Source organism: Pavona decussata, unplaced genomic scaffold, assembly GCF_977016875.1.
Source record: "Pavona decussata unplaced genomic scaffold, jaPavDecu1.1 SCAFFOLD_191, whole genome shotgun sequence".
Lineage (NCBI taxonomy): Eukaryota > Metazoa > Cnidaria > Anthozoa > Scleractinia > Agariciidae > Pavona > Pavona decussata.
The window spans coordinates 295,001-317,500 of NW_028145600.1; the positions used below are offsets into that span (position 1 = coordinate 295,001).

Below are 22,500 nucleotides of genomic sequence, written 5' to 3' on the forward strand. Positions count from 1 at the left end.
CACATCACTCATCTGTGGTTCCCAGACCCCTTTTGCTACAACGCCAAGAAGTCAGACCTGATGCTACCAGATACTGAGGTTCATAGCGTTGTTAGGATTGATCCGAATGGATTTGTGTTGTACAGCAGAAGGTCAGTTGGTGATGCCACTTGTTAAAACACTAAACACAGAAACATAAGGCCGACCAGTTTCCTAATAATTCACGTTAAAAACTTGTTAATCTTAAAAAGATAGACCATCAAAGTAAAAGCGCGTAAAAAACGAGTTTTGAACGCGTTTGAACCAGTTCAAAGCGCAAATGAAACGCATTCAAAACTCAATTAAGACGCTTTTAAAACGCAAACGCAAAGGCATCTGCTACGCGTGTAGAAAGCGTTTAAAACGCGTTTCAAACGAGTTCGAACCCGTTTTTAACGTGTTTGAAACCCATTTTCAACGAGTTAAAAACGCGTTTCGGACGCGTCTCGAAGGCGTTTTAAACGCATTTCGAACGGGTCTCAAACGCGTTTTCGAACGCGTTTTATACACGGTTTGAACGCATTTCAAACGCGTCTTGAACGCATGTCAAACGCGTCTTGAACGCATTTGGAACGCTCTTGGAACGCGTTTGGAACGCGTTTGAGCACGTTGACAACTTGTTCAAAATTTTGACCAAAATGCATTTGAAACTTGTTTTAACGCAAAACTATATAACTACATAGGCAGGAAAGTTCTTAAAAGACTCTTGCAGAGCTAGTAAGGGCGATTTTCCTTCATTTGCACAAAAATATGTAAGATTTTAAGGAACACGCATGCTATAGCAATTCGTTCTAAGTAGTTAAGTATATTTTGCAAGTAAAAAATTTGTTGCATTTCCTAAAACTTATAAGATTAAACACACCAATCTCGAATAAATGTACCAATCAATACGGATCCTGTGGGCATGGCTTTCCATGAAACATAATTATATCATGACCTTCTAAATATTGAACAATACTTAGTTGATCGAAAACGGTTTTCCTCTCCATCATAGTGCGCACATTATTGGCTCATGCGAAATGGATCTGCACGACTTTCCTATGGATACTCAACTCTGTAAACTGACGTTTGGAAGCTGTAAGTTTGTCTTTCATTGCCATTCATGTCACTCATTCATTCATTCATTCATTCATTCATTCATTCATTCATTCATTCATTCATTCATTCATTCATTCTGAATCATTCATTAATTTAAACATTCATTCATTCATTCATTCATTCATTCATTCATTCTGAATCATTCATTAATTTAAACATTCATTCATTCATTCATTCATTCATAACATTCATAGTGAATGTCAATAAGGAATCGGTTGAAAGATAGGGAAACAAAGGATATAGAAAGGAAACTTCTGTCTTCCTTTTATGGTATTTCGCAGAACTACGGTAAAGAAAAGTATCAAAATATAAAACGCACGTAAAGAGCAATATTGTGCACTCATGTCCACGATTAAAAGATGTCCTACAAATTTTCTATATTTATTGGCTGTTTTATCTGTTACTTTTGCTAACAAAACTGACAAAAATAGCAAATAAATAAAAATTTAGGAATAGTTACAAGGATTTTGGCTTCATTGGCAAACAAATGTTGTTAACAAACAACAAGTATCCGTGTCCTGAGTGCGACATTACTACTGTGCGTCATTTAGAAATTAACGATCTCTGAAAAAGTTGTAGACGGTAAGAATCGATGTAGTTTAGGTTGGGTTTGTATTCAAAGAAGCAAGAACTTAAACATGCCTTTGTATCTGTTATCAGATGGTCACACAGACAGTGATATTCTGATGAAATGGAGGAATCCCAAGATTGAGATCGGAAACAAAGAAATGGCTCAATTCTCTGTCGGAGAAGCCGTCTTGACAACTCAAGTGAACATGTACTCTACTGGTAAGATAAGCCCCCTGTTGTTTGCCAAAGCAAATATGCTGCCACACCAAATTCTAAGTTAAAGACAGTTTGGCATTTTGTCATTGGAAAGTTAGGAATCGTATGCTTTGCCAGAGACTCTTCAGAAGACAGACAATGGTCCCAGACATGTCCTAGCCTTTCGCTAAAATGTGGTCTGTAAATTCCGTTTCCTATCATTGGCCTCAATATATCCCACCGCCTCAGTGGTAGATCACTGTATCCATAACCTGATGCTTAATATCCTTCACTCTGCTGTAACCCTTGATGGGGCCTATCTTGTCACACAGTACCAAAATCGACCACTAAAACCGTTTATCTTGTGTCTCGCTGCAGGGAATTACACTGCGCTTACTGTGACGTTTCCTTTCAAGCGCCGCATGGGATATTACATCATTCAGGTGTACATACCATGTGTGTTTCTGGTGATGCTTAGCTGGATCGTGTTTTGGATGAGGCCCGATGACAGCGCCAGTCGGTTGACTGTTGGGATCACCACTATCCTGACTATAGTGTTTTTACTCGGCTATACAAACGGAATGCTCCCCAAGGTACGTGCGCAGAGACTCAAAACGGTGTCGAGTGAGGTGGGCTCGTAGTGAAAAAAAAAAGGGGGGTGGTGTGGGGTGGAAGACTGTAATTGTCTTAGAATGTAGAGAAAACAACCAATTGCAAACCAGAGTAAAAACAACAACTACAAGAAAACAAAGTAATAAACTCCTCCCCTAGACCCTTATTTTGGATACCGGTATGATCCTATGTGTCAAAACGTCTACCTCGTATTCAGGGTCTTTGCACAACTCAGAATGCCTGTATTTTCATCCCCAGATTGAAATATAAAATTTCCCTGCCTGCACTTTCCGACGTGAGATGTTGAATTTAACTAACGTAAAGTGTATGTTCCCTGAAATTGAAGTTTAATTGTCTTTGAAAAATGTGTGGTTATCCCCAGTTTTCTTTTTAGATTCCATTAGCCCTTGCTGAGATCTGTGTTTTCCTTCAAGTCATAAACCACAAAAATAATTTTGTATTGGCGGGCACCATGATCCTTAAGAACCCAGACTTTCCCGGACCTCCCCGAGCTGTGCAGAGCTTATGCACAGTAGTAAACCTTAAGTAAGAACTCTAGTAAGTAAGTAAGTAAGGCCTGGTTCAGACGCCGAACTTTGCATGAGCCGAACCTAATACCTTGAATTAAGTACATGAAAAGTTCGGCGTCTGAATCAGTTGAGAACGGCTGTTTCAATTTGGAACAGCTCAGCCGTTCTTCCCGCCAGGCTTCGGCTTTCGAACGGCTTTGATTCAGACGCCGAACTTTTCATGAGCCGAACCTAATGCATAATTATTAAACGTATTTCAGATACAGTCTCTCGCAGAGAGCATGTTTTGCTTCAAGTCTTTTAAGTTCGGCTAATTAAGTTCGGCGTCTGAATCAAAAGGCGGGATTTTCGTGATTTGGGCCGACCTTAATTTGAGTTAAGTTCGGCGTCTGAACTGGGCCTAAGTAAGTGAACTTTATTTAAGATAGGGTGGCCCAATCAGCTACGCCCTTGTGAGCCAAGTTAATTTGAATACTTTAATCCTGCTTCCATTTGTTAGGTGAGTTATGTTAAAGGAATGGACTGGTACCTGATGGTTTGCTTTACCATCATCTTCCTGAGTTTGTTGGAGTGTATTGTGGTGGATAGACTCTGGAGAGCAAATGCTGAGAAAATACAGAACAATAAGAAAACTTCTGACAACGGGCAACGGGCAAACGAAAGCAAGGTATGATAATATCATACGCCCAAAAGAACAGGGCTACCCGCCAGATGGAATATCATTCTTTGGAAAAAGTGATCACGTCAAACTTCACAAAGTTCAGAGTGCAAAAACACTTCGTTTTGTTTTCTGAGGGACAAAAATGCCGCGTAAAGTGCGAAAGAGGGCCATCTAGACTTTTGGTGAACCAACAACAACTGGGTAATTCGTGGAATAATATTCCATTCTCTAAACCTTTTTCCAGTTGAAACTTTCAGCTAAATAATCCGATCAGATCAAAATTCTAGCTAAGCTTTCACAAAGTTGCTTTTAAAAAGGCCGTAAACTCATATGTAAAACGCCTTATTAACGAGTCTCCTGCAAGCATCAGCAACAGCCAACATGCGTGTATATACCAGCTGGAAAATGTATCTCAAGCATCGGGTGTTCTTGTTTTCTCGGGTACGGCAGGGGGGGAAGGGAGCGAAAGGGGTTCACAGTTCTTTGTTCATGTAACCGGCGCCAAGCGCAGGAAAACGAGTTGTAAGCAGTTGACAATTGGTTTTAGCTTTGCTTCTCATTGGTCGAGAAAGTAGCGCCAGTTTTACTAACCAATTACAGAGCACAGGAAAGCGAAACCAAAGCAAATGCGAATTTTTTTCAACACTATTGAAAACCACCCTGATTTCCGTCTAATTAGGAAATAAGGAAAGAGCAGTTCCATTATCTATCCTTGTCAACAGTTTTTGCTGATTTTGCTTGTGTTGTTGCTGTTCGATTTCAGCAGTGTTCAAGGAGTGGTTTAAACTGTCGTTACGTTTCCGGCGTTCAGATTCTACGACCAAGAAAAACGGACACTTCCACTCAGACCGCGTTCAATGAAGATACCAACCGGAACCAGTGGAACAACATGGAGCAAGAGGAGAAGTTCCACATGATAAACGACGACTTCAAGCACTTGAGCCTCGACCAGATACAACGGCCACTGCCAATGGAAGTCTGGGACGAGCGTGATAAAGAACATGCGCATTACGACACGGTTGTTCGCTGTTTTGTGAGAAAGAACTCTTGCCCAATGGAAACGTCGACCAAGGTCGACAAAGCTAGCCGTATACTGTTCCCATTGTCGTTTTTGCTGTACAATGTCGCTTATTGGGTGACGTACTATCACGGGATCAAGATCTTGCCTAACAGATTATGAAAACAGGTTAAAGTTCGGTACAACCACATTTTGACAAAATAACAGAAAAGCCGAGGGTCAATGTATTATTTGCAAATATGGTTTTCGGCTAGAGCACCCCTAACATCACGAGATTAAGGGTTTTCATTTTGCGCTTCTGTTTCACTAAATTAATAAGCCTGCTTTCCCTATTATACCCCTCCCCCACCCCTACCCAGTCTAAATGTACCTCAAATACTCAAATAGGGGACTTAGGATAGTTTTAATCAGGAGGACCCAACGGATCTTTTCCGTGAATATCTGTTTGGAAGGCGTTAATCGCATCAGAAATTCGGATTTAGCCGTAAAGAAAATCTTAAGTTTTCTTCGGGAAAATTTCGTCACACTGGGAAACTATCTCTTCGAATCTCTGGGGCAGATATCTCGTTCCAAATGCAAAAGAAGGTTAGCTAGGAGCTCAGGAGATAAGATTCCGTTTCCTAAAACTGTTCTGTGACTTAAATTTTCTGCTAAAACACCCGAACGGATCATAGTTTATCGGCCGAAGCAGATATGTCTTTAAAAGGCAACTGAACAGTCTAGGAACAAAGAAAACAACATTTTAAGTGTTTCGCTTTTTAAAATATTCTCGTTGGGTACCGTGCTTCTGTTTTAATTGCAGGATAGAAATATGTGGTGATTCCTGCGCAACGCATGAACTACTTAAAATATAGAAGACAGGCAACTGATACTCCCGCATTCCATATTGCTGCAACTAAAGATTATTCAACTTCAATTATCAGGAACTACATCCAATTATTCAGCATGAGGCTTTTAGCCTAAGTTATACTCTCGTACTTTGAAAGTCCATTTTCAGCCTCTATTTTAAATTACTCGCAGGCAAGGCTTGTTCAGTATTAATGTATTTAGAGCGTTTCTAATCGAGTGTCATAAAACCAAAACCAACGTAATCACTCTGACCAATCACAGCAAACATCGCAACCAGCCAATCAGAATTCGAAATGCGTGTAACCGACGTTAAGCGCGGGAAAACACGTGCGAGCGAGTCACGACTGGTTTTGTTTCTCATTGATTGAGAAAGTGGCGCGAATTTTGCTAACCAGTCACAGAGTGTAGTACAGCAAACCAAAGCAAACACAAAATTACTTTGGACACTCGATGGAAAACAGCTCGCTAAAAGACTGACTCCGGCACTCATGTACTTGTTTACTGATTCACCTGTTTGATTGGGGTCCATTTCACACTCTTAAGAAACCTGATCGTGTAATAAAGTGCAAACAAATGAAAACTGGCTGTGTATCTGAGCTAATAAAGGATAGACTCGTAGTCTTCAGAGCATGTATATCGTATCTTGTTCAATTTTCGAGGAGTATTTTTCTTGGCAGCATGAAATTTTGTTTGCATACAAAAAGTGTTTCCCATTAAACACTATTTTCTGTTCACTGATGATTGCCCCGTACCTTCAAATGAATCTTTGTAGTCTGAAGTGATAGCCCTACGTCAACCCTGGATTTTACTAATTTTATTATATTAGATGTACTCCTTTTAGTCATGTAAAGAATTGTCATTTCAAAGTGAGATTAGTTATGTAATTTCACTCTGAAGGGTCCAGCTTCTAGGGAGGAAGTTTTTGAAATTGCACCTTCTCAAATGCAGTGGTTTTCTAGCCCTGGGTTATAGCTCTGGTGTTTTTTGAAGCACTTAATGATAACAAGAGATCCTTAATTTGATGGCCACATTTTAGACTGTCATGCAAATGTGCGGGTTACAGCAAAAATAAAATAAATACAAGCGATAATAATGTCGACTGACGTTTCAATGACTCCATGACACCATTTTTCAAAGTTGTGTAAGTCCAATTACTTGAGTACCCATATCGAGAAAAGCATGCGAAGGTCTAGTTGCATGTGATTAAATTATTGTTGTATTGTGAGCTGTCCGTACCAGCCAAGATGCCTGTACCATAGACGTGCCTTTAAGAAGAGGTTGGAATTTTTCTTAGGTCTTTTGATCGCTCTCATAATTTTAATTTCATCTCTTTTTATTTCCATGGCAACATGCCTTTGCTCACAGTACGGCGATGAGAAGCGAAAACCTTTTGCCGGTTCTGGTTTTCACAATCCTTTGAAACTTGTGTCGCCGTTACAGCAGCTAAGTTTCTCTCGTTCAATTTCTGTGCTTTCCTGAAGTTTTGTGGATATCCGGAAATCGAAGATGGGGGATCCAAGATGGCCGCCATTTGGCAGTCATGACGTAATTAACACGTCATATGACGTCGTCAATTCTCGTGTTGAACCTCAAAGGAAACATCCTTGGAGGTACTAACTGGGCTCTAAGTTACAAAAATCCCGGTCTACATCGGGTTAAACCAGTCCTCAAAGTATCAGAAGGGCTATGTGCATGTTATGCAACTTCAGGCGATTTCTTTACACACAAGTTGGTCATAATATCGAATTCAAATATCACAATAACGATCTTTCAAAAATGTAGAAAAATGAGACACAAATGAAGAAAAAGAGACACAATAAAGCCAAACGTGGGCACGGATGGGCAAAAGGGGACAATATTGAAAAAGATTGCATTTAGGTAGACTTAAAACGTTGTCGCGACGTTTTTCAATTTAATTTTATTGCTAATTCACATGCAAGCGTGAGCGATAATGCTCAGAAATATCTTTGTTGATCATGCGACCATGAATTCAACAATTTGCAATTGCTATTTTCAAGTTTAGAGCTCTATAATTAATTAAAAATGCAGAGAAACACCCAAAATATCGTAACCGAGCTACTTTTAGTTTTTGCATTTGTTTTTGCAAAATTATTACGTAAACTATAAACGCAAGCGTCCCACGTTCAACACCTGGGCGTAGGCAGGTGTGAGTAAAAGGCTTCTCCTCCAGATTCTGATCACCTGAGCTGAGCCGTGCTAGTTTGGTTACAAGATGAACCTTGGAAAGTAAATTTTCAATTTTCTTCTCTAATTCCTTTTAAAAAAGAAAGCAAAAACAAAAACGAAACAACAACAACAACAACAACAACAACAACAACAACAACAACGACAAAAACAAAAAACAAAACAGAACAAAAACAAAAACCAAACAAAACACATTATTCTGTTCTCGTAATTTCCAATTAAGGCTATTTGCTTTCGGTTGCTATGTTACTGTTGTTGTTTAAAAATCAACACCGCGGTTTTACTGCGTAAATAACATGACATTTGCGGAATCTCGAACCTGCAAATTTGTTGCTTCAAAAGAATTCTACTTACTAACTGTTAAAGCAAGTCACCATCCCTTTTTTTTTCGCCTCTGAAACTATCATGGCTGACTTGCTTATCAAATTCCACGCTCTCCTCTAGGTTATTAGGAGAGAATGTATAAAGTATATTACTGCAAAATGTAAACAATCATAAAGCACAGTTGGACAGCTGTTTGTTTCTTCCTTCGTCATGCAATCTTCAGCCAAGTTTCACCATAATTCAATTTACCCTCTGTAAATGAACCCCAAAGCGCATAAAATACTACTCAGGACCTCGTTCGATTCGTATGGAATAGATTGCTTGGTAGCCAGAATCATCTTGCCCACATTAAGGATAATTGACTGGGTCACTCAGCGGTTGCAAAACATGTATAATATCATTTTCTGTTTCCGCAAAATAATTTTGAGCGTTCATAAGTTACAGTATATCGGAACAAATTAACACAGTTCTATAACATATCACCACTACGCCGTATTCCGTTTATATATGAACGATATGTCACTATGTTAAACACTAGAGTGCGTGTAGGAGTCTTAGGATCAATGCTTTTGTGTTTATTCTTCCTTTTTGTCTTCCTTTCCCTAAGTCCGCCTCGAATAGCTTGATAGCTACCCGCGGGTTCTCAAGTCGTTGAATGTAATTTTATTGTTTATTCCATAAAGTTGTCGTTGTTTTTGTAAAGAAACGTATTGCCAACGGAATCGGTCGGCTTATCTCGCGAATTTCCGAGCTACCAGTTGCCATAGACGTCATTCCTTGTTCCTCACAAAGGGGGTTATAACTTCTCATCTTATAAACTGCCGGGACGTGATATTTCACCATAGCAAACACTCATTTTTATCGTGATTAAAACTGAAAATCTGGGACAATTTAGGCCTTCTTTACAGATATTCAACGAAACGAATTGTTGGGCACTCTGTAAGTTTTATTGTAAGTATGGCAAAAACCATCGACTCGGCTCCGGGTTTCTTGGCTCTTGTACAAATTTGCCGATACGTTGGACAGTTTCCACGTTTAGCATACCATTAGTGGCAAGAGTACAACGGTGTAAAGTTTAATAACCGGTTTGCATTTGTATTGGCATCTGCTTTGGCAAACGAAAGCGGACCCGACTTAAATACAAACATAACTTTGTCAGTTTATGACACTTCTCAGGATATCCGCCATTATTATAGGTTAATTGGTCATAACAAGGACCTGTTCTGTGAAGTGTTCCCTACCCAACAAAGAAAGTTTTCTTGTCATATTTTATGTCATATTCAAATTTCTCTGTGATTAAGGCTTTATCTTTACGAAACTTTAAACCAGTGAAATGCGGAGTTCGCGAGCGATCTATCTCAGTTCAAAATGTTCCTTTTTATTATGCAGCGATCTGAAAATCTAACAAAATTACGGGAATGTATATTCCCACCACACTGAGACCATTCACCTTATTTATCAAACAAATATTAAAACAAATTCCAAAAGTGAGGGCAGATTAAGTTGGGAGAGCACGATACTGTATTTTAGTACCCTACTTTCGCGTTTTAAACTTCATTCAGACTTAACTTTTTCCTCTTTTTAAAGACGTTATAGTTAATACCAACCATTCCTTGTTTCTTAATGACAACTGGCATCAGTAAGAAATTAAGCAATAACGAAGCAGTGTTAATTTATGAATAAAAGTACCGCTAGTTACTTCTGGTAATGAAACCAACGAGTGTTTAAATAACAGCTTCACGCTTTAATGAAAACCTTACTCTCAAGTTTTAATTTTGACGGCGAATCGTGGGCAAGATCTGTGAAAAAATAACGGAGGAGCCCCGCCGATGCTCAGCATAACCTAGTGTATACTGAAACCTGCAGTGTACATTTCTCGTAATTAACAATGTCCGTTCCAAAATAACTGTTAGAATTGTAAGGATTTTTTTATATACCTTATAATTATGCGTTTCAAGCTGTCATTTATCAAAAAGATAAATTTCACATGGCAGAACTTGCAGTAAAAGAAGTTTTAGTCCTTATTGAAATTAAAAGTTTTCTTTTGCGTTAATTAAACCGTGCAGTATTCATAATTGATAACTGTGTTAAGTGTAACACCTGCCCATTTATCGTGACACTGTGTCGCCAGAAATTCAAAAAATCATTTTATATTCAAACATTCAACACCTCGGTGTTAAAAGAAGAATTTGATATTGCATAGTTGACGCCTATGAAGTAAGGTTTTTAGGAAAGATTTTTCTTGAATGCTTACAATAGTATTATTGTATCAAAAACCCGCTTGATTTAACAGTCTTTCGTAATACAGTCATTGGACATAACGTAGCCTGTTGGATCGATACTGAATGGCAGTATTTCGCTGTTTTCAACGAGGTGGGTCTTTATCGTTTCAAAGTAGTTTTAAGAAAGAAAGCTATTTTTTTACTTAGCTTTTAGTTAATTCATAGCCAACAACAGCAGGAAATTGTTGAAATGACAAAAAGTTGTTAAATCGATGTAGTGCCTGTGTTTAAGCCTGCCGGGATGTGATGAAATCCATGCCTTTAATAAGCATTTGAATTTAGCATTTGTGATAGGTTTGATTATGAAGAAGATATTCAGGACTTAAAAAAAGCAAGTCGAGGTGAAATTTCTCAGAGAAGGCATGAAATGTTTTCCAGCATAACACATTTGTTCACGATATATGTAAAATACGCATAATTATTTTAGCAAAACTAACTGGCGTTTTAGAAATATTAAATGGTACATTTTCAATGACAAAAATTTCCGTTTCAAAATTAAAAAAAAAAGAAAATTTAAGTTGTTTTATCGTTCCAAATTATTTGAGCTTAATATCGGGAAATTATCGCCAATGAAATGCTTGGAATTTTTGGGGATTATGGCTACAATAGTTGCGTAAGAATGGTATAATTTGCAAAAACCTTCAGTTTCCAACAGCGCTCTTACTGGTGTTCTATTTAATTCTGTACCAAGCCAACATGCTACATCGGCGTATTTATTCCGTCCATTCTTTTAATATTTCGGTTTACAATGACATCACTCAAAGAAAATAAACCTCTGAAGGACACTCACAGAAAAGATGTTTAAAATATTGAGAGCTCGTGGTGAAAACGTATATGTTGCTATGGAAACGTAATGTAATAAACGTCGCACGCTCGGGTGGTTCTTTCTCTGTATATCAACAATAAAATTAACATGGGTTTGTATTGTCTTTCTGCAACATTGAGCGAAATACTAACAGATCTTCTAATGAGGACACGAAACAGAAACGGAAACAACATTTTTTTGTAGCTATAAAGCGTTTTCATTCACGTGGCTACTGGCTATATCGGCTTACTGAAACAAAAGAAAGTATTTCCATAAAAATAGAGTTCAATTCCCAGAGGTTTAGTTTGGGACACCAACATGGCCGCCATTTCTTTGTTTTGGGACACCAACATGGCCGTCGTGACGTCATGTGAAAAAGCTCCATAAACACACAGAGGGAACTTATTCTGTTTAAAACAAAGTTAATTTTCCCAAAAAACAGAGATCGAAGTTACAATCTACGGTCGATTGGTGTCAAACTACGTCATCTATCAGACCAAAAAAGGGAAAACACAAGTGGCCGGCTTCACATTTGTTTAGCCCATAACTCTGGGACATTGTGACAAAATGCAACTTGTGTCAATGCCTGGAAAGTAGCAGAATTCCTTTTGGCTTTGTTTTCGGACACGGTTTTCGACGCCATTTTGACGAGTAGGCAAACATGTCTTGAAATAACAGTGTTTGTATGGAAATCTGATGTCAAATAATTTTCATAAAACATCGCTTCTGAAAAATTCCTAGTGCCAAAAGTTTCCAGTTCATGAATTTTTCAGAAGCGATGTTTTATGAAAATTATTTGACATCGGATTTCCATACCAAAACTGTGACTTCAAGACGTGTTTGCCTACTCGTCAAAATGGCGCCGAAAACCGTGATAAGGCCTATTGTTAAATTGTAAAACGCGGGGCTTTTTCGCGCTCCATTGTCACGTGCATGTCCTAACAAGGGAGATGAACGGAAACGAATCACTTTCGAGAAGAATAACGTGTGCAAGGGGTCTGAATGAAAAGCCAGCAACCAATTAGATTCTACTATTCATGCCATCAAGGAGCATGTGAAAGTCGGTAGTGATCTGATTTCTAATTCCAAATTTTCTGTCATTTGTTTAGGCCCAAGAGCATACGGGACCTCATTGTCTGGGATGGCCTGGTTCATGATCACTCTTTACACAACGTTTGTATCTGCTGCTGCAAGGTATAACGAGGTTATTCAGCGGAAAGTTTCGTAATAGCTATAGAGCGTTTTCATTCACGTGACTACCGGCCATATTGGTTTACTGAAACAAAAGAAAGTATTTGCGTAAAAATAGAGTTCAATTCCCAGAGGTTTAGTTTTGGACAGCAACATGGCCGCCATTTCTTTGTTTTGGGACACATGGCCGCCGCGACGTCATATGAAAACACTCTATACGGCTGAGTATCTGCAGGAAACAATTTTGTTTTTAGAACTTCTAGGCGAAAACAATAAGGAATTAGAAGTTAAAACATCAGTCGTATAACGCAAACTTGAGCTGAAAAAAATCCTTTATTTGTTTACGACATTTTTTTTATCTTCAAATCAAAACTTGCGTGCCGTGAGAACAGAAGAATACGGTGCCATATTTGCGCTCTAAAGCGCTTTGTCGAAGAAAAATACATATTATTTCATATAACAGTGAAATTGAATCCTTTGTAAGCAACTCTCTTCTTTGTTGATGATATTTATATCATTTGGAATAGTGCTACCATGGATAGTTTTCTTAAACATTTATCTAGTTAAAGTGTGGGAGTACAAAATTTCAAAAATTTCTAGGTGGTAGGTGCTAGAAAAATTTGACTTAAATGGTTAGTTTGGTTACTTTAAATCTTATCCACTCAGAACATAACTTTCTTCTTTTTGTTTCCGGTGTTTCCGGCGAACAGCAAACGTGAGATGCTTGTTTACGTTTTCTAGATAAAATGAGTACATAGATGAGATAAGTGGAGAACAATTCTGATATTTAATGCTGAGTGTTTGCGGTATCTGACGCAGGCTTCAGCTTCGATAGGTTGCACGTCAATCTTGGCGTGATCATTTTCTTCCTATCTTGGACAGTCTCGCCCAATATTTGTTAACTGGCATAATCGACAACTTAAAGAACATTTCATATTTCATAAGAATGGAAGGATTGACTAGTATGTAAATTTTTTTCCTCTTCCAGTGGTAATCTTTCACAAATTCAGATTCTCAAGAAGCATTTGGTTGCAACAAATTACGACAAAGCAACGCTTCCTCATTACGGAGGTGAGTATCCTATCCGAACGCCAAGCGCTAAGGAGACTCGTAACCGAGAATGTTAGTGCTTTTCAATCAAAACAATTAAAAAAAAAAGAAGGGGAAGAATGGGGTTTCTATCTGCTGCTGGTGAGTGGACTGCATTGCTGATACGTCCGTTAACGAAACTAACGTCGTCAGACCGAAAGGTGCTTCAATAACCAAAGTACTGATCCAGTACTCGACACAACTTAAAAGTCTTGAAATAAATGACTGAATGAATGAATGAATGAATGAATGAATGAATGAATGAATGAATGAATGAATGAATAAATGAATGAATGAAAGACATGAATGAATGAATGAATGAATAAACAAATCAATGGATGAATGAATGAATAAACAAATAAATGAATGAATGAATGGATGGATGGATGGATGGATGGATGGATGGATGGATGAATGAATGAATGAATGAATGAATGAATGAATGAATGAATGAATGAATGAATGGATGGATGGATGGATGGATGAATGGATGGATGGATGGATGGATAGATGGATGAATGAATGGATGAATGAATGAATGAATGAATGAATGAATGAATGAATGAATGAATGAATGAATGGATGGATGGATGGATGGATGGATCGATGGATAAATGAATGAATGAATGAGTGAGTGAGTGAACGAAACCTTTATTCAAGTGTCAGAGATTATAGCTTGGGAAAACAAGTCCCATACTAATGTAGGGACGCCCTCGACTAAAGATAGAAATAAATCTACGTAAATATTCAGCTGTACCTTCCACTCAATTTTGTGCCAAGCCGTTTTTTGGAGTTAAGAGTCATTGCTATTAACATTCGAGGGGAGTAAGTAAGCGTTTAAACAAATGTTACTCGCACAATTTGTGATTAAACTGTGACGCACTTTCCACGTTCGACATGAGTCTCCTGGTTTGGCAAACTTTCCTCCTTCCTAACGATTGCTTACGGTTGAATGTTGACTTTTTTTTGCGTTTCGGCAGATCATACAATACAAAACCCAATCCCAACAGAGTTGTATTACGAGGCCAAGCAATGCCTCTAATGACCAGAGGTAACACGTTCCTTGTGCCTTAAATCTTTTAATCTTAAAATTTTAATGTTGTTTTTCTCTAGTGAATTCCACATGGATCCTCGTAGATGTTTACGTGGAGACATTTGGAAAGGTAGAGGAAGTCAACATGGTAAGAAACGAAAGTAGTAATGTGGGCTAGTTTAGTTAAATTTATGCAGGAATGTGAAGTATACATACATTAGAGAAAAGATGCATGTGATCAGTTCGGATCCTAACCAATCAGAGCACAGTGATTCTGGCACAATTTATGCAAATGTACCCAATCAGAGAGCAGGATTTCAAAATGGACCAATCAGAAAACGAAATTTTTGACATCAGGTCATCTCATACATGCATAATGGTATCTCAGAGCCAATCAAAGAAACGGATTTGGTACGTGTGACCAAAAGATAAATGCAAGTGAGATGAACCAACAAAGACAACAACAATGACGCAAACACTGATTTGTCATAGTTTAACAATTGACTTCAATAAAGGGTCCAATTGAAGAGTAAATGTTTGTAGCTAAGAATTCCGCTTTTGACAAACGTTTGACAAACTTTCGAATGCATGGGAGCACACGACGCACAAATACACTGTCCTGAATACTTTTCGTTGCCGGATCTCTTGCAGTACTGAAATGCATGTGCCAGACGTCACTTTACATGCGTTAAACCAAACTCAGGGGTGACACTACGGCAAAGGGCAATTTTATTAAGGTCAATATTTCAACAAATACCACTAGTCTTCTGTGTAAAGATAGGAGGTTAAAATTCCTCTAGAAGTACAACGGCCCAACAAACCAGACGGCCTTAACCGACGAAACGAACGTTCGTTATTAATCATTTCTGGTATTTTTCTGAACAATTCGAGAGGAATTAACCTCGTGTCTTTAATACTGAAGACGAGTGGTACTAGTTGAAATATTGCCCCAATTAAATAAGCCCTTTGTCGTATTGTCAGCCCTGCAATCAGTTTGGTTTATTTACAACGATATCGTTCGCGTAGAGAACGCTGGTTTGAAAGATCTTACTGAATAGCTACGTATAAAAACCTCGTTAATGTATGTCACTTATCGAAACAAAACACGTCAAGAGCAGTCAGTTGAACAGCGATTTCGTTCTTTATTTGCTTGTTTTCCCCAGGAGAGGGGTATGTGGGGGGATGTGCTTACGTATATTAGTGAGGGGGAGGTGCCAATGAGACCAAATTGTTAGACGCTAAAAAAGTTCACTTGAGCTAAAGCGGGACGCCAAAATTACCAGTCATGGGGGTACAGAACGTCACCAAAACAAACAAACAAACAAACAAACAAACAAACAACAAGAAAACAACTACAAAAATGGATAATTTTGATTACCCTGATCGATTGCTATTATTCATTTCTTGAGTTCAGTTTATCAGTTTGACTGTTCAACCCTATTAGGCCACATCCACAATGATGCGTTTCTGTCTGAAAACGCATACTTTTTGATGTGTTTTCGCCTAGTTATAGTCCAAACTAAAACAAACGAAAACGCCGATGGAAACGGAGATGTTCGAAAACGGTTTAAAAAATGGAGACTTTTAAAAACGCTTCGTTTCCGAGTGGACAGGTGAAAACGTTTGAAAACGGTGACGTAAAAGGCCTCATATGCTATCGGTTCCAGTCCAAATAGGAGCATCTATTCAAAATGGTGGATGGTCTTGTGATGTTAACTCATGCACAATCCCAGGTCCCAGAAAAGGGACACTTTTGAAAACGTATTAATGTGGATGGGGCCTTAATGTAATTAAACTGGCTTTCATCACTCCTCACTGGGTTTTTTCTCACTCTTTGTAGCATACTCTTTTCACCTGTATTAAAAGTCCCAACTAAAAAGCTGGGGGCTAATTAACTAGGAAAAGTTCCAGTTAACTTAGCCCTCAGGCTCTATATACATTAATGCAATTAAAATGTAAATTTATTTCTTTCATTTAAATAGTACTATTTGCAAAATTGTCATTAGCTTCAGAGAGCAATTATAGCAAATATTTGATTATTATGATTATGATTATTCATCATCGCTTAATTTTTGATCAGAGAGACCATCTGGTCAAGGTTGATAGATCGCAAACATGTTTACAGCACAGTCAAAGTAAGGCCATAATACTCTTTGGACGTTAGTGACTGCAGTACACGGAAAGAGTAATAAAGAAGAGTTTGGTAATCAGTTCTAAGTCACCCAGAGATATGGTCAAGTTAAGCCAGTTTCCAATAATATGCTGTTTAAACAATTATTTACTTTTGCAGGAAATAAGCGCGTACATGTACTTTCGTCAATATTGGAAGGACCCTCGTGTAGCAAAGGTCCTTAATTCAACAGTGATACTGATAAAGGAGGATATAAACTTAATGTGGCGGCCGGATACCTACTGTTACAATTCACGGTACTCTGATCTGGATAAAGAGGACAAAAACATGCATTCGTTGTTGAAAGTGCAACCTAATGGCGATATATTTTACTCAAGAAAGCAAGTTTGTTATGAAATACTAGGGTATACGTCATAAAACAGTAAGAATTCACATACTACAAAGTGTGTGAGCCGCGTAGCACCCATGTGGGAATAAATGGAATGAAATTGTTTTTTTGAGTGCCAAATTGAGGACTTCTGTCCTTATAGTTCCCCGAGCTTGTAAGCCCGGTAAAGGGAATTTGGTTTGCCAAGGTCAAAGAAAAATCTTAGCACTTAGGGAACTGGTAATAACAAGTTTGTTCGAAGAGGACCCACCTTGTTTGGGGTGGGGATCTATCTCGTGAAACATTACGGATAAAATGTTATTTGCTTTAAAATTTGAGTTGAGACAGAAATATTTAGCAAGCGAGAGTCAGCATTGTTAGATAGACATGAAAAGTGAGGTTTAAATCTCAGATATTGTCATTTTTTTACTTCTGGATGGAGGGGCCGGGAGGTTATGCAATAAAGAGACCATCTTTTGAGGTTGAGCAAGGAGGGTGCAGAAAGAGATCACCATCTACTTTGTGGTTTGGTGGGTCTGTTCGAGTATAGTAGTTGTGACCACTTCCCTTAGAGCACTGGTGATCTAAACAGACGCCGTGGGTTCAAATCCCGCCAAGGTTAAAGATTTTTCTTTGTTCTCTGCAAACCAAATTTCCTTCACAGACCTAGGGCTTGCTAGCTCGGGGAACTATAAGGACAGAAGTGCTGACTTTGGCACAAAAAAAAAAAAATAATAATAATTTTATTCCATTTCTAGGACTTCACATATTTGGTTTTAATAAGAAATTCAAGAGCTGATAGATGTAAAAATGTCAACAAAAGGAAATTATAATGGAACTACTTTCAAATAGTACTCAATTGTCTATTTGTACTCTGAACTTATACCTGCCAAACGTTTTCTGACTCAAAGGCGTGAGATTTTTTATCCTGGGAATGCCAGGATTTTCGAAGACGACACGGCTATTTCCGAAGATGTCCGAAGACTTTCGAAGACTTTTCGAATAATTCCGAAGTTCTCAAGAAAATGATTATGCTCTAACGCACCTTCAAAAATCAGAAATTTTTGGAAAAGTATAGACATTTACTCACTAAACATGGACTTTTCGTTTGATGGATTTGTTTGAGTTTACATATCGTTGGAAAGTGTTTTAGTTAACACTGTAAAAGCTCACATTTTTCAACCAGCCGTGAGAGATAATTTCTCACGTCTTATTGGTCCGTAAGCGTGAGCTGGTGTGAGATCGAAGTTTTCAAACCTGGCGTGAGAGTTGGCAGGTATATATTCCATTTCTATTTGAAAGGTTATGTAAATTAACCTATCTGTTGAGCGGTTGTCAATTTAATAAACTAAATTAATCTCGTCACACAGCACCCACCTCGTAGCAGCGTGTGATATGGATCTGCACAACTTTCCAATCGACGTTCAAAACTGCTCCATTACATTCGGCAGTTGTAAGTAGACACAAAGGCGTTTTCTTTAATCTTGTTGTTTAGATAGCTTTACACTTAGATAAGGCTAGCTCGCTCCCAACCTCGTTCCCAGGGCTTTTCCCTTTGAAATTTTTCATAACAAAAACTTTGCACTTAGCCTCGTTTTCATAATGAGGTTGGAAACAACTCGGAAATGGTCTATTATGTGGCAGAATGACACAGCCAATCACAAAGATGTTGTAAGGAAAATACGTGCACAAAAGAGTCAGGATTCATTGCTCGATCGCCCGCCTTCGCACTGAACAGCGGTCCATCAAGGCAGAAAACGTCGAATAAAGTTATCAAAAGCTTGCGTCTTTCACAGGACATATTGAGAGAAAACTGAGACTAGAGAATAAAAACAATCATTTGAAGAAAGAAAGGAATAAGACGAAAACGTAAAGCAATGTTTTAAAATTAAGCTCCTTTACTAGAATTGGTTATCATTTTGAATTGAGACAAACGTCGATAACAAACTATTTCTGTAAAACTGATTCGGGTTTATTCAAACTCATACACTCAGACAATTCCATGTACCAGAAGGTACTACCTTCTATCATTGAATGTTCATTAAAGGAAAATGATTGAGCTGTGTGGAGGCGAGGATATTTAAACTATTCCAGCTGTCCAGTGGGAGGGGGAGAGGGGGCTTCGAAAGCATTCAGTTTTGAGTTGGGAGTTACTTTATAAAACAGATCAAGTTTAATATTTCGCATCCCCTCCCCCCAACCCCCCGTCGCCACAACCCTCCCATAAATAATGAATGGTCCGTCAGTGCTAATTCTGGCGATGTTGGATTACGATATGTTGACGACATAAAAAAATACGGCCCAATTGAGATTTTGATGTCGATTTAGGAAAAAACTCAGGAGCTCTCGCACACTCTGCGGTGGGTCAATACATCAAACCGTGAGATCGGAGGGTCGGTGATTAGAGGCTGCAATTAACCGCGTAGTTTCAGATTAACTCCTAACTGTCTTACCGTATGTGTGGGTATTAACAAACTGTCAGGAAAAACCTTACTAACTGTTGAGTGTATTACTCTGTGTTTGGTTAGTGCTTCATTTTACAGAAACCTGCCCGCCGGTAGAGTGGGCCTGTGTGCAATTTTATTTAATCTAAGAAGACACTTTAGTTGTTCATAAACTTCTTCACCTTTGAATTTTGTTAAAGACGGGTTTACAACAAATGAAGTGGATTACAAATGGAAGAAAAACAAAGTTACTGTCGCAGAACCCACGATGGCTCAGTTCTCGATCACATCTGCTAAAGTGTCGCGTCGAGTTGGCATGTTTTTCACAGGTATTTGCCGACATTTAAAACATTTTTCGCTCCAACAAATATTTGTTTTGTGGCTCCTTGTATTTACTTGTTATATTTCTTTAGTCAGCGAGAAGTCGATTTTGCGGAAGTTATTCAACAATTAGTTCGCTTTAATAAAGAAACATTTCACTGATTCTCTATTGAAAAGTGTACGCATAAATTGAGTGAGTGGTGACTTTATTTAAAGAGGATGAAACACGCTTTCTCTTTATAAAATTCGTTGTTTATTAGAGTTTCATTATTTCTGCATTTTAAATTTTTTGCGAAACACGACAATGATCACATTTACGACAATTGTGTCGGATATTATTTAATAACGCTAACCAGAAATTACTTCACTTGTTGATGCTAAAGCCAGCGATACACTTGGCGATTTTATTCGCCGATCGCCGCGATCGGCGAAAATCGTCAGGGGTGCCCGGTGCAGCGATCGGCGTTTAAAATCGCCGATATCTGGCATGTCAGATATCGGCGATTAAATTCGCCGGCATTTGCCAAGTATGCCCGTTCCCGCGATTTTCTACGGGCTAACCCATCAGATTGGGCGATTTTATTACATGACTTTTCAAAACTGCCACATCGCCGCGATCGGCGTAAAGAATCGTCAAGTGTGTTCGTATCAATCGGTGGCGAAATCGCTTGCGATTTTCACTGGCGATCAAACTCGCCGCGACCGGCGTATAAAATCGCTAGGTGTGTTAGCAAGTGTTGCCAAGCGAACGTATCGTTTTCATATATTTGACCAGAAATTATTCTATTTTTAAAAATCTTTTAACCAGCAGGTAATTTCACCGTCGTCGAAGTGTCATTCTTGCTGCAAAGGCGCTTGGGATACTACATGATTCAACTTTACCTGCCGTGTATCTTTCTGGTCATGCTCAGTTGGATCGTCTTCTGGATGAGTCCTGACAATGGAGGTGACAGGCTCACTGTCGGCATCACGTGTATTCTCACTATCGTCTTCTTGTTGGGTTACGTCAACGCAATGCTCCCCAAGGTTTGAGCTTCATCTTGACTTGCCTCGTTTGTTGGTTTCTTTCCCTATGAATGGCCGTGGCGAATGTCGGGAAGGGGGATAGGAAATCTGGGATCCGTGTTTACGGCCCAACATTCGGAGGGTTTACTTTGCTTTTTTTTATTTCAGCACATTTCTCGGTCCACCTTTTTAAGAGTTTCATATTCCGGTTAACGAAAAGCCGGGTAAGGGCATATGCTGGATGAATAGTGAAGGGGTTTAATTTTTAGAGTTTAAAGGCACTTTTAATTGCTCATTCTTGTCAAGAAGATGGCAGAAATTGCAATTGACTGATTTTATAGGCCCCATTTTGATGTCCTGATGATTAAACGAGCTAAAAAACAAGTCATGCCCAGCACATGTGTCCAGTCAGGAATCTTAGTATCAAGCATCTTAAAAGCAATACTTTTAAACTGCGAAATCTCAAAATCACTCAATCAAACCCGCATGAATTCCCCAAACTCAGTTATAAAAAAAAAAAAAAAAAAAGAAAAAACGCAAAACGGTAAACGCATCGTGGCAGTTGAGATTTGTTATGGATTATTCACAGTTGATTAAACAAAGCAACTTTGCTGTGATTGGAAAAGTATTTTACCTTTTTTTCTTACCTCTCAAATTTTTACTTCGTCACTGGAACGCTGATTGTAGTTGAGTTGAATGATCAAAGGAACGCACTCCTACTTAAATGAAAAGGCACCTCATTATATTTCTAAACATGCCAATCCCTTTGGTCTGTAGGTCAGTTATGTAAAGGGGGTGGACTGGTATCTAATGACGTCATTCCTCTTTATCTTCCTGTCGCTGGCCGAGTGTGTAATGGTGGAGAGACTGGGAACTTCAGGAAGGAAAGAAAGCAAGGACGAGGGACATCAAAACGAAGGCCTGGTAATGATAAACTTGTTAGTTATCATAAATATTTTTATTTACAAGGATGGTTACAGGAAGAGCATCCGCTTAGGATTCAAATGCGTGGAAGCAAAGGGAATGTCATAATACTGATTTGTTTTTCTTAATAGAGGCCAGCGCTCTTAGGTGCTTTTCTGACCAGAGCAGTTTCTGTTTTGTTTAAAATATTTGTTTGATTACACGGCCCCACAAGCTTCTAGCTTAAAATCTAACAGTGTATCAATAAATTTACTTTACCTTTTTTTTGCCTTTTTACCATTCACTGGCTGACCTCCGTTCCACCCTTAATAGTCAGAGTATTTTAGGAAACAGGGTCATCCTTTTACTTTGCCCTTAGTTAAAACGGAACTTTTTAAAGGAACGTTTGTTAACCATTAGGTTTTTGACTTTCTATAACTTACTCTTAGTTAGATATCTATCTTCTGCATTTTAAGTTTTTCTTTTGCTTCTTATTTGATTTTTATATTCAGTTTTTTGTTATCCATTACGTCTGTTAGTGGTCTCCAATAGAGAGCATTATTTATATTTATTTATTCTTCTAAGTTTTTCTTTTGCTTCTTATTCGATTTTTATATTCAGTTTTTTGTTATCCATTACGTCTGTTAGTGGTCTCCAATAGAGAGCATTATTTTTATTTATTTATTCTTCGTCAATAACTTAGTTTGCTTAAATATAGTCTCTTAAACTTAAATATATTATCATTACTAGCCCAGTCGGTTACGTTTATCGTATACGTGAAATAAATAATTAACCCTGCCGAAATTAACCGTAAACTATCTCGGTTTTCCGGGAAGCTGTCCATTAACC

At 38.4% G+C, this 22,500-nt stretch overlaps 2 protein-coding genes across 3 annotated transcripts in view; both read left to right on the forward strand.

The window, feature by feature from the left end:
* Positions 1 to 6,340, forward strand: part of LOC146462120 (gamma-aminobutyric acid receptor subunit gamma-3-like) — a 16,983-nt gene extending 10,643 nt beyond the window's left edge. The window contains exons 5-10 of one of the 2 annotated variants that reach the window (XM_085086013.1): positions 1 to 131; positions 1,013 to 1,095; positions 1,777 to 1,905; positions 2,260 to 2,474; positions 3,523 to 3,690; positions 4,448 to 6,340. The exon at positions 1 to 131 is cut by the window's left edge and continues 90 nt beyond it. In XM_085086013.1, coding sequence (XP_084942139.1) covers positions 1 to 131; positions 1,013 to 1,095; positions 1,777 to 1,905; positions 2,260 to 2,474; positions 3,523 to 3,690; positions 4,448 to 4,864 — 1,143 coding nt within the window. In that variant the 3' untranslated portion in view covers positions 4,865 to 6,340. The remainder of the gene's footprint in view (positions 132 to 1,012; positions 1,096 to 1,776; positions 1,906 to 2,259; positions 2,475 to 3,522; positions 3,691 to 4,447) is intronic. The other variant, XM_085086014.1, reaches the window with a different exon arrangement.
* Positions 6,341 to 10,250: 3,910 nt separating this feature from the next.
* The window catches only part of LOC146462121 (gamma-aminobutyric acid receptor subunit gamma-1-like), a 16,129-nt gene continuing 3,879 nt past the window's right edge, over positions 10,251 to 22,500 (forward strand). Inside the window, exons 1-9 of the mRNA XM_085086004.1 lie at positions 10,251 to 10,453; positions 12,277 to 12,361; positions 13,347 to 13,429; positions 14,561 to 14,628; positions 16,771 to 16,991; positions 18,349 to 18,431; positions 19,623 to 19,751; positions 20,555 to 20,769; positions 21,526 to 21,672. Coding sequence (XP_084942130.1) covers positions 10,426 to 10,453; positions 12,277 to 12,361; positions 13,347 to 13,429; positions 14,561 to 14,628; positions 16,771 to 16,991; positions 18,349 to 18,431; positions 19,623 to 19,751; positions 20,555 to 20,769; positions 21,526 to 21,672 — 1,059 coding nt within the window. The 5' untranslated portion in view covers positions 10,251 to 10,425. The remainder of the gene's footprint in view (positions 10,454 to 12,276; positions 12,362 to 13,346; positions 13,430 to 14,560; positions 14,629 to 16,770; positions 16,992 to 18,348; positions 18,432 to 19,622; positions 19,752 to 20,554; positions 20,770 to 21,525; positions 21,673 to 22,500) is intronic.